At 44.9% G+C, this 12,338-nt stretch overlaps 1 protein-coding gene across 2 annotated transcripts in view; it reads left to right on the top strand.

The window, feature by feature from the left end:
• Positions 1-5,668: 5,668 nt before the first annotated feature.
• The window catches only part of MED12L (mediator complex subunit 12L), a 319,974-nt gene continuing 313,304 nt past the window's right edge, over positions 5,669-12,338 (top strand). For both annotated transcript variants that reach the window (XM_030575113.1, XM_030575112.1), the window contains exon 1: positions 5,669-5,932. In XM_030575113.1, coding sequence (XP_030430973.1) covers positions 5,834-5,932 — 99 coding nt within the window. In that variant the 5' untranslated portion in view covers positions 5,669-5,833. The remainder of the gene's footprint in view (positions 5,933-12,338) is intronic.

Below are 12,338 nucleotides of genomic sequence, written 5' to 3'. Positions count from 1 at the left end.
TCTTAAAGCCAAGGTCTAGTTGCCCTCTGTAGGGACATAAGGGAGGTTCTGATTCCTGCTTCCTTCCTTGAAGTGAGTTTGGACCCAGTCACAGTATCTAGTTCAACATATTTTTCAGTCTTTTGTTCACCTCACACTTCTTTCCTGGTCTATTATGGGTGAAAAGTGCATCTTAAATACAACTTATTTTACTGTGTACGGGGAAGAGTTGAGCACCCAGGAGTCTTACTGAAATCATGTCAGTACCAGCACTTTACACAACACTTAACATGTATACAATATAGTTCTTTACATCTACAAAGGACAGTATGATCCTTAACTAATCAATCCTCACAACACCCCTGGGATGGATGGAGGTAAATATTTTTAACTTACTACAGTGTATTCTTATGAGCGTCTAATTATCAGGATGATTTGTTGGATATTTTGTTGTTGTTGCTGTGTCCACCAAGACATGTAGATTAATCTGATTCTACTAAACTACACCTCTACCCCACTTTAACGTGATCCGATATAACACGAATTCGGATATAATGCGGTAAAGCAGTGCTCTGGGGGGGGGGGGGTGCAGACTCCAGTGGATCAAAGCAAGTTTGATATAATGCGGTTTTACTTGCTGCGGTGGTGGCTACACACCTCTGGGCTTTGGGTGGTGGGACCCTTCTTCCCAGCATCAGCCCTCTGTTGGGTTAAGATCTCCCTCCCAGTCTGGCCTGCAAGGATCCTTGGCTGGGGGTATCTTTCTGTGCTGGGCCCTTTGTCCAGAGTCCTCCTTTGGCTGGCCCCAGTTGCTCAATGCACCCAGCTCCAGACTGCTCCTGCTCCAGCCCCAGCTTCACTGTTCTAGCTCCAGCTCCATTCTGCCTCAACACTGATGCTGCTGCTCTGCCTCCAGCCCCCTGGGCTGTGTCTCTGGCTCTGTGGCTGCAGCTCTGCTCCAGCACAGGATCTGCTCTCCCTGGGTTGTGTCTCTGGCTCTGTGGCTGCAGCCCTGCTCCAGCACAGGATCTGCTCTCTCTGGCTCTGTGGCTGCAGCCCTGCTCCCAGCACAGGATCTGCTCTCTCTGGGCTGTGTCTCTGGCTCTGTGGCTGCAGCCCTGCTCCCAGCACAGGATCTGCTCTCCCTGGGCTGTGTCTCTGGCTCTGTGGCTGCAGCTCTGCTCCTAACAAAGGATCTGCTCTCCCTGGGCTGTGTCTCTGGCTCTGTGGCTGCAGCTCTGCTCCTAACAAAGGATCTGCTCTCCCTGGGCTGTGTCTCTGGCTCTGTGGCTGCAGCCCTGCTCCCAGCACAGGATCTGCTCTCTGTGGGCTGCTTTTCTGGTCCCTCTGGATCTGGCACAGCTCTGCTCTCCAGCTCAGCTGAGCCCGTTTTCCCCTTAGCTCAGCCCCATTCTGTCTGACCCAAGCCACTCCAGCTCACACAGAGGATGAGATCCTCCTGATTACCCTGCCCCCCTGTCAATCAGGCTGACCTGGAGCATTAGCCTCTCCCCATTGTTCCTGGGGACTGTCAGTCTCAGGGTCCTGATTTCCCATCAAAGCTTCCCCTTCTAGTACTGGGAGCTAGCCAACCAAAACACCCCCACTGAATGTTAGTAAGGGGACAACAGTCCCCCTTACATTTGCTCAGGCCAGAGTGTGAAGTTACAGTCTGGCCCTATCTGATAGTCTCTACGCCCTTGGAGTCACCAGCAACTCAGGGAAAAACATTATAGTAATTGCAGTATTATAATAGCATTTAATATAATAAGCTGCATTTGTTTGCTATTACTCTAGGCCTAAATCTTGCAGCCCCTACTCAGAAAAAACTCCCATTCGCTACAGCTATCTTAGCGAGGACTGCAAGCTTTTTCCTGGAGAATTTAACAAATAGCAATAAAAACCTGAATTATACATATTGATACATCACATACAGTGATTCATGCCTTTGCAACCTGACAACTGGGCAACTGCAATGTCACTCTATACCTGATGTCCAGTCACAAGCTGAGGCTAGTGCAGAATGACAGCCCACTTGATAAAGAGCCTTTTTTACTGTGAACACCTGAAGCCAGAACTCTGGGATCTTCACTTGATTTTTATTTTTTATTTAACTTCTTGATGGAGTTTAAGGTGGCATTTTTTCACCCTTTAAAACCCTAAATGGCCTGGGAGCAGCCTACCTGAGAAACTGCCTTTTCCACATGCCCTAGTACCACAGCTGAGATCAACAGATGTACTCAGTGTAAAGGAGAGGAGTCTGCCAGCTGAGCCTCTCCCTGAAAGCCCCTTTCTGTTGGGAATAATCTTTGTACTAGTCTAGAGTAATCTAGCTATTGGAGCAAGCATTAGATAATGGAAGAGGCAGTCTGTGGAGGGGAAAGTGTGTGGTGTGATGGGAGCATTAATCCATATGTGGTTGGTTGAGAGATACTAAATCTAAACAGCCTCAGGCTTCTTTAGCCATCAGAAAGCAATCCCAAGATTACTCAGATTGAAACCAGGAGACTCAGTCCTGATTAAAATTGGATTAAAATACTTGACCACACCAGCTTCAGCCCAGGATGCTACCTTAATGAGACTGATCAAGAAACTGAGTGCAGAAGAAACAGAGCATCTTCAGTTGTTTCCACATGCAGTTGAATTGCCACATGATTCTAATCTCAGCAGTTTTAATGCATGGAGATAATTCTGCTGAGAAGAGTCTTAATTACTGAACAAGAGTTTCCACATTTGGGGTTTGATAGTCCCAGTGATTCAGCTGGACAAAATCTTGCTCAAAGCCAGAAGATGACCAGATCTGAACAAGTGAGGGAGCCAGTGACTTGTCTGGAGTTATGATTTTAAATAACAATTCTGGCTAAGGATAACTTACATAGAAAAAGGGGGTGGGGGAATTGTGAGGAGATGTGTGCTATTTCTTTAAAACTTTGGTGGGAAGGCTGACAGAGGGTGTATTTGTGGGGGGATTGAAGGTCTGAGTCAGGTTCTACAGTGAAGAATGAGAAAGATTAGTTTTAGGGATAATACTGTTTTCCTTATTACAATAGAGTTCTATGTTCTAGAAGACAATTACTCTGTAAGTCTGTACTGTTGTCATGTGACATCCACAAGGGAAGGGGACCTGCTGTGCAACAGCTGAGAAGATTCTTTCCCTCCCCCCACCACTTGACTTAAGAGACCTTGGGAGTGCACCTGTTGCACAATAACTGTGGGCTTTCCTCCACCATTCACATAATATATTCATCAGAAGAAAGGTCTGTAATAGCTGGTGGCCTCTCTCTTCAGTACTGCAAACAACACACCTGCCAGAGGAACAAATATAGCAACCTGCCAAGTCCAAATGTGGGATGTGATATAGGATAAAGATCTAGAATGGGGATTATAAAAAAACCATCCAAGCAGAAATTAAAAATGCTGTGGGATTCCTTACTTTAGTGCAAATGACTCCCTTTATAATGTATGCAGTGTAGTTGTAGCTGTGTCAGTCCCGGATATTAGAGAGACATAGTGGATGAGGTAATATCTATTATTGGACCAATTTCTGTTGGTGAGGGAGACAAGCAACCGAACCACACAGAGCTCTTCTTCAGGTCTGGGAAAGGTATTTCTAGCATCACAGCTAAATGCAAGGTGGAACAGATTATTTCTTACTTATTTAGCATAAGTAGTTAGCACATTTTGCAAGGGACCATTCAAGGTAGAGTGGCCCATTATCATCAAACAACTACAACCCATATTTGATGCAGACCCCATCCTGAAAGAAATCTTTCCTGAACCACCTAACCTCTCCAACTTCATCATCAGATGCAAGCTCCCCAGAGCAGGACACATCAACTCAAAGTGGCATCAGACCCAGCCAGCACAACAGATGCAAAATGATAAAAGATAGAATCACTCATCTATAGAAATCACCCTTTTCACAAAGCGATCACTCTATATTTGACCTATCAGTCCCACTAGCACAGCCAGAGGGGGAGCAGGGGGAACGGCTGCTCCCACTGAGCAGAAAAATGGTGCCTTTTTAATCTTTACTCGCCTGGGTCTTCATCGCTTTTACTCACCTGGCAGTGCTCCGGGTCTTCGGCAGTGCTTTTACTTGCCCAGCAGTTCTCTGGGTCTTCGGCAGCACTTTGGTGGTGGGTTCTTCAGCTGCTCCGGGTCAGTAAGGGTTTTTCTTTTTTTTTTTCTTCTTTGTGGCGGGTGGTGCCTTTTTTTGTGTTCACTCCCCCTGCTGCTAAAACTTGGCTTTGCCACTGATCAGTCCTCATCTTCAAAGGAAACCTGCACAAAACTTTCAAAAGATGAGCTTGGGAGCTTAAGTTCATTACTCTGTTGGACACTAAAAATCATGGACCTACCAGAGACACTGGATTTATGTTTATTACAACAATCTGTAACCCATTCATCCCCTTTTTGTCCTATGACTGCAGAAATGTTAACCACCACTCTACCTTGAATGGCCCCTTAGAAAATGTGCTAACTACTTGGGTAAACAATCTGTTCCACCTCGCATTTAGCTGTGATGCTCATACCTTTCTCAGACCTGAAGAAGAGCTTTGTGGGGGCTTGAAAGCTTGTCTCTCTCATGAACAGAGGTTGGTCTAATAAAAGATATTACCTCACCCACCTTGTCTCCTTCTACACTCTCAGTTTTAGGATTCTTTCAGAACTAAATTATTTTCTACAGTTAAAGTGAGTCAGGAGAAGTAACATCAAGTTTGTTGAACGTAGGTAGGTTTGGAGCTAAATGAATAGCATCTCTCAAAATAAGGTACAATGAAGTACTATGCAGAGAACATGTCTTTTTGCACAATAGCTATGGGTGTTTCTCCATAATACATCCAGCAAACACGCTGGAGTTAAGAAAGCAGTGAACTAGGCTGTAAACCACTGTGAGAGCCTGCTGCATTTTGCAGAGCCCATATCCTAGCTCCTCAGCATTATTTCGAAGGTGAAGCACTTAAGGATGGCAGTTTCATTTGGAAGCAGCTATTTAACAGGCACAGACAAAATTCCTGCAGATGCCCATCTACCTCCCCCTCATCAATCTCTTTCAGGCCTCAGCTGTGCTCACTTCCATGTTAAGAACATTTATGGAAGTCACCGAAGCCCCCAAAGCTGTGGGCATCGCAGAGGGAAAACACTTTAGCTCTTTAAACATTTAATGTCAGAAATAGCCACACAACACTTTACTTGAAAAAGAAAAGTTTTGGTTTGTTATGACCCAAGTTATTAGTCAATGTCCTGCTATGAGCCGATCTAGCACATCTATCTCAGTTATGTGGCGACCAAGTCTTTCACTTGGAGATTAATCTTCAATCAGTTTATTTTTGAGCCCCTCTCAGGAGGAAGGATTTTGTTCTGCGTTGCAGTCAGGCATCTACCATAAGCCCTTGTTCTGGCTACACTCGAATGCATCTCCCGCCTGATGAGTGACTTGGCCGGGTCTTAAAGTGATATAGTTGCGAAAAAAATAGCCAGCTCGGTTTGAAATCCCCTCAGTGAAATCAGCCTAGAGTGAGAGCGAGCCCTGCCAGGGCTGGCTAGGGGGGAAATACCCCGCCCCCAAACCCGCTCCAGCTGGCAGTGCTGCTGTCCCAGGGCGCGCACCGCCCTGGCCTGCCCTGCCGGAGCCCCAGCTGTGGGGCACTTGTTCGGCAGTAGCCTGGGGGCGACGCTGGTGGGTGTCTGTCAGGAGGCAGCAGCAGCAGCCAGCCTGCCTCGCTCTCCGCTGCAGGAGAGACAGAGCCAGGCGGAGAGAGGGAGCCTGTCTGCAAAGTGCTGCTCCCTGGTGCTCAGAGCCTGCTCCGTCTCCAACTCTCATTCATTTTGCCGGCTAACATGAGAGATCATGGCCGCCTTCGGGCTTCTCAGCTATGAGCAGAGACCGCTCAAACGCCCCCGGCTGGGGCCGCCCGACGTCTACCCCCAGGACCCCAAGCAGAAGGAGGTGAGAGCCTGAGCCTTTGGCCGCGCCGGGCGTGGGCTCCGCGGAGCTGGCGAGGGGCAGAAGTTTGCCCGGCGGCCACCTGAAGGGGTGATGGGGGCGGGGGTCGGGAGGTGGGAAAGGAGCCTGCCGGAGCGGAGCTGCTGCTGGTCTCGGGGGAGCACTGAACCGCAGCGGTGATGCCTTCACTGGGGGGCTGCGCCCAGCCTGGGCCTGAGGCAGCCCCGGCTGCTGCCGCCCCATTCCTCTCCCCTCCCTAGTGAATCCTTTTAAACTTTTGAAAAATGTCGGCTAGCAAGGCACGGCACGGCACGGCACGGCACCCCCCACTGACTTGCATTTTCTGCGGCGAGGCTGGGGCTGGGCAGGCGTGACAGCTCTCTGGACCTATGTGAACAGGAGACCCCCTCCGATGGCAACCCTGGGGAAACTGATGTCCCTTCTCTCCCGCCTTCTGGGGCAGGAAATTCTGACCCAGAGGAGATGGACAGTCCTTACAGACAGCCAGGCTTGTCTATGGCTATGGATGCTGTAGTGCCGTAGGCAAGTTATTTGGATGTTGGTCAATGGTCAGTAAAATCTGCTGAAACAAAAGCTGTTTGCTTGACTTCTAGGTAGCTTGCTTCAGCACTCTGGGTGCCACTAGCAGGCATAGTGCAGTAACCATGGCAGTCTGTAGGTAGGCTCCACTGCAATTAACAAGCAATGTTTTAAAAATAATCACTTGTTAAAATAATCACTCTGCTACAATTTGTCAGGGGACTTGTTTATTTTTTAACTCACCTGCTTCCCATCTGTAGTAAGCTTTAGTCACCTCTAAACTATTTTGCCTGAGTGACTTTCCTTTTTCTTACTGTGGCCTCAGCCAAATGATAGTCATTGCCCTCATAGATATTTTGAATATAATTGAGGGAGGGGAAAACAATTTTGTATTACTCAGCAAAGATAATTGAAATGAGATGGATCCCCAAATTCGCTGAGGTAAAACCTTATGGGTGCAAGTGTTCATGTCCTTCTGTTACAAAGATTTGGTATTTTTCTTTCTAAAAGTGCATTTTAAAAAAATCTGCCCTCTAATTGTTAATGTTAACTGTAAAATTATGAATCCCAAAATAGCAAGTAACTCTTAGGGAGTGCTTGCTGATGTGTTGACTTGCAGGTTAACCTAATAGAGATCTGAGACTGTGGAAGTAGGGATAATTATTCTAATTTCAAAGGGCAGCTGGTTGCATGGCCATCTCAAGTGAGAGTTTATTAATTACTAGAAACGTATCTTCTTAAATCTTAAGAAGTGGGCTCTGAGTGCCCTTCAATTCTAAGGAAAGATGTAGCCCAAGGAATTCAGAAACTTGAAAATGTATTTTTAAAACTTCTTCAAAGAAGGGAGTGGAAGGAGAAACCATACTTGCTGCTCTCAAATATTATCCAAACATTTGATCATAGTCTTTATGCTGCTGTTTGTTTTTGGTAATATAACAAAAACATATCTAGAATTATGGTTAATTCCTTTATTTAGGACTTGGGAGAGTAATTCAGGTCTGGCAACATGTTCTAGTTGGTGCTTCTCTGTAAAATCTGAATCAATTACACACTCTGTCAGTATATCTGGTCCCTGTACATTTTTTTTTCCTTTTGCTAAGGAGATTTTTCCATTTCACCTTTATATTTCTTTTACATTCAAAGCTCCTACTTCAAGCTGATTATGCCTCTGGCTGTCTCTAAAGTCCTGGGGTTTGATCCAAAGCCCATTGAAGTCCATGAGAGTCTCACTTTTTCCATTGACTTTGTTGGGCTTTGGGTCAGGCTCATAGCCCCTTGTGTAGTATGAAGGTCACGTACTTCCATTCTGTGCTATTCCTCTCCTTGGTATCTGTATGTTCCATTCCCAGAGCACTTCCAATTTTCTACTTTTCTTGGTGAGTTCAGCGTTTATGAAGGTTGCCAGCCTGAGTCCTGGAGAATGAAGCTCTCTAGTTATCTACGGAACAAGTATCGCATGAGCAGCAGCTATGCAAGATTCTCCAGATTACCTGGTTATCATGGCCCATTCAGTCTTTGATTTTTTGCTGAGACAGCCAGTAAGGATGCCAGTGAATGCTAATTTTGACAGTGATTTGCGAACATGGACATATCTGCTATGAATTAGACTTAAACGACCAACTGATTTATATAGGTCACCAAACAGTTATCAGATGGTATCTACTTCTGGTGACTGCTGACTTCAGATGGATTTGGACTAGTGATTCAGATAAAAGCTCCATTTTCTATCCTATTACCAATCTCTGAGCCCCTGTGGATTCTCTGAACTCTTGCTTCTTCCTGCCCCCCCTTCCATCCCACATACTACCCATGTTGTCATATTTATAAATAAAATTGCAGGTTACCATTATCTGAATTATTTTGTGATACATCATATATTTTTACAAGTGATCTTGACCAAATTTACAGAACTGTATTTGGACTAAGCTGTGACTACGTACACAGATCAATGTTTAGCTCAGGAATACTGTATATTTTTAGTTAGGAAGTGGACTGATTCTTGCAGATACACTTTATACATATGCAGTCAGTTCCAATAAGAGTGATAGTGGCAAGGGTCCAGATGGTTAATATTTAGAACACACTGCCTGGGTGTATTAGTAAGTAGAAAATAACTGCAATTGGCTTATTATTTGCCATGAGATAATTGGTTGAAACATGACTTAAGGGGAAGACTTGCTCACTTTATGTTCACATATTGCATTGCTATTTGTTTTACACTGAGCATACACAGTATGAAATAACGCTACCAGCATCACTCCGTTTCTGTTGTTAAAGCATAGTCATCATTTTTGGAAGGTGGTATTAAGTTTAAAATGATTGATTGAAGAAAAGTTAGGAGCAAGCTAGAGTAGATATTTTTGATTAGTCTGGTGTCAAAAACCATCATTTCATCCTTTCCCAAATTCACACTCCATCGAGAACAGGCAACACCTCGTATGTTGAATTCTCAAGCTCTATATCTCAAATCTGGTTTTACAGCAAATGGATGCAAATATGAGGTATTGTAGGCTTTAAGACCTGGTGTTCTATGTTTTTTACAATTGGTCGGTCTCTTTAGAGTTAGTAATTACTTACAGATACAAAAGGGTGGTTGAAGGCACACCTTCAACTTAAAAATCACACTTCTGGCTGAATTTTTTTTTTAACCTAAAATTGCTATAAAAGAAAGATTAAGGAATTATTTTTGGTGCATTACTTTGGACAATACTTAGCACTTAGAAAGTTTCACTGTGTAGTCAAGCTTCCTCTGTTGAATGACTGAATTTTTCACATAATATAGGAGAGAAAAACATTGAAAAAAAATTGAAAGGAAAATGTGATTGCAGGGGAACTTGGGGCAAGTGTAGTACCTAAACCTACTTCTTTTTTCTTTTTAAAAACGCTTATTAGATTTCAAGTTGACTATGTTCCTTTAAAATAAACTCAGCTAACATTAAATGCTGTCTAACACAGATCTAAGGCATAACACTTAAACTAAATAATACAATGCAGTGTTAGGGCCAGGTCCTACCTGTTTTACTCATATGAGTAGTCCCATTGACTTAAAAAACGTTACAGAATTTGATCCTTATAACTTGTATGAAAGAGACTATTAAATCTCAAAATGATTTACAGAATCAAATTCAGAGTGTAACAAGTTAGTGAAAGCAGCAGAGAGTCCTGTGGCACCTTAATAGACTAACAAACGTATTGGAGCATGAGCTTTCATGGGTGTATACCCACTTTGTCGGATTCATGTCATGTTGTGCATCCAACGAAGTGGGTATTCACCCACGAAAGCTCATGCTCCAATACGTCTGTTAGTCTATTAAGGTGCCACAGGACTCTCTGCTGCTTTTACAGATCCAGACTAACACGGCTACCCCTCTGATGCTTAACAATTTAGTGTCATGCACATCACTGTTGTATTTAAGAAGTACCCCCAGTAAGGAAGGGTGTCCAGGTTCCTTCCCCACTCTGAACTTTAGAGTACAAATGCGGGGACCTGCATGGACACTTCTAAGCTTAATTACTAGCTTAGATCTGGTAACTCTGCCACCATCCAGAAATTTCAGTGTCTGGAGTACTTCCTGTCCCCCCAAAACTCTCCCCTCCCTGGGTGGCCTTGAGGGACGTCACCAATTCCCTGGTGAACACAGATCCAAACCCCTTGGATCTTAAAACAAGGAGAAATTAATCATTGCCCCTCCTTTCCCCCACCAATCCCTGGTAAGTCGAGATCCAATCCCCTTGGATCTTAAAACAAGGAGAAATTAACCATCCCCCCTCCTTTCCTCCACCAATCCCTGGTAAATCCAGATCCAATCCCCTTGGATCTTAAAACAAGGAGAAATTAACCATCCCCCCTCCTTTCCTCCACCAATCCCTGGTAAATCCAGATCCAATCCCCTTGGATCTTAAAACAAGGAGAAATTAACCATCCCCCCTCCTTTCCTCCACCAATCCCTAATAAATCCAGATCCAATCCCCTTGGATCTTAAAACAAGGAAAAATCAATCAGGTTCTTAAAAAGAAAGGTAAAAATCATCTCTGTAAAATCAGGATGGAAAATACTTTACAGGGTAATCAAATTCATATAGCCCAGAGGAATTCCCTCTAGCCTTAGGTTCAAAGTTACAGCAAGCAGAGGTAAAATCCTCTCAGCAAAAAAGGGACATTTACAGGTTGAGAAGACAAAAATAAGACTAATCCGCCTTGCCTGGCTATTACTTACAATTTTGAAACATGAGAGACTGATTCAGAAAGATTTGGAGAGCCTGGATTGATATCTGGTCCCTTTTAGTCCCAAGAGTAAACAACACCCAAAACAAAGAGCAGAAACAAAGACTTCCCTCCACCAAGATTTGAAAGTGTCTTGTCCCCTTGTTGGTCCTCTGGTCAGGTGTCAGCCAGGTTTACTGAGCTTCTTAACCCTTTACCGGTAAAAGAGGCATTAACCCTCTGTTTCCTTAAGCTGGTTAAAGGCCTTCTGGCATTCATCAGTGCACTTAACTGCATTTGGCTGTGTCTTTCTGGTCAGGTCTGTTAGTGGAGCAGTGATTTGACTGTAGTGTGGTACAAATCGCTTGTAATATCCGGCCAAGCCTAAGAAGGATTGGACCTGTTTTTATGGCTTTGGGACAGGCCATTTTTGGATGGCATCCACCTTGGCCTGTAGGGGATTTATCGTTCCTTGACCCACCTGGTGTCCAAGGTAAGTCACTCTGTTTTGGCCTATTTGACACTTTTTAGCCTTAACAGTTAGTCCTGCCTGCCTGATGCACTCAAAGACTTTTTCCAGGTGCTCCAGGTGTTCTCCTCATGAATCAGAAAAAATGGCCACATCATCGAGATAGGCAACTGCAGATTTTCCCAATCCTGGTAGGAGACCATCTACAAGTCTTTGGAAGGTGGCGGGTGCATTTCGCAGCCCGAAAGGAAGCACATTAAATTCATACACCCCTGCATGGGTGATGAAGGGTGACCTTTCTTTGGTGGGTTCATCTAGCGGTACTTGCCAGTACCCCTTGGTTAAGTCTAATGTAGAGATGAACTGGGCACGTCCCAATTTCTCCAATAACTCATCGATGCGTGGCATTGGATAGTTGTCGGGATGAGTTATGGCATTTAGCTTACGGTAGTCCACGCAAAAGCATATTTCCCCATCTGTTTTGGGAACCAGAACCAGTGGAGATGCCCATGCACTGTTAGGGGGCGGATTATACCCATCTGTAGCATGCTTTGGATCTTCCGTTCTATAGCAGCTTGGGCATGAGGAGACACCCAGTAGGGTGGGGTTCTAACTGGGTGAGCATTACCTGTGTCAATGGAGTGGTATGCCCGTTCAGTCCATCCTGGGGTGGCTGAGAACAATGGGGCGAAGCTAGTGCACAGCTTCTTGATCTATTGCCGCTGCAGACGTTCCAGGGTTGTGGAGAGGTTCACCTCTTCCACACTACCGTCACTTTTTCCGTCGTAGTAAACACCTTCAGGCCACTCAGCGTCATCTTCTCCCTGAGCTGTAAACTGACAAACCTTTAAGTCTGTGGAATAAAAGGGCTTTAGAGAGTGGTACACTTTTGGCTTTAGGGTTGAGGTGGGGAATGCTATGAGAAAGTTAGGCGCTCTTGGACCATGAAGGGCCCTTCCCATGACGCTTCCATCTTATGGGCGTGTTGCGCCTTCAAGTTCATAACCTGGTCCCCTACTTTGAAGGAACGCTCTCTGGTATGTTTATCATACCAGGCCTTTTGCTCTTCTTGAGCATCCTTTAAGTTTTCTTTAGCAAGGGCTAAAGAGTGTCAGAGGGTGCTTTGTAAGTTGCTTACAAAGTCTAGAATGTTAGTTCCTGGAGAAGGCTTAAACCCCTCCCATTGCTGCTTCGCCA

The sequence above is a fragment of the Gopherus evgoodei genome, chromosome 9 (assembly GCF_007399415.2).
Source record: "Gopherus evgoodei ecotype Sinaloan lineage chromosome 9, rGopEvg1_v1.p, whole genome shotgun sequence".
Taxonomy (NCBI): Eukaryota; Metazoa; Chordata; order Testudines; family Testudinidae; genus Gopherus; species Gopherus evgoodei.
Note: the sequence above shows the minus strand (reverse complement) of the source record. Positions and strands in the feature narration are given on the sequence as shown.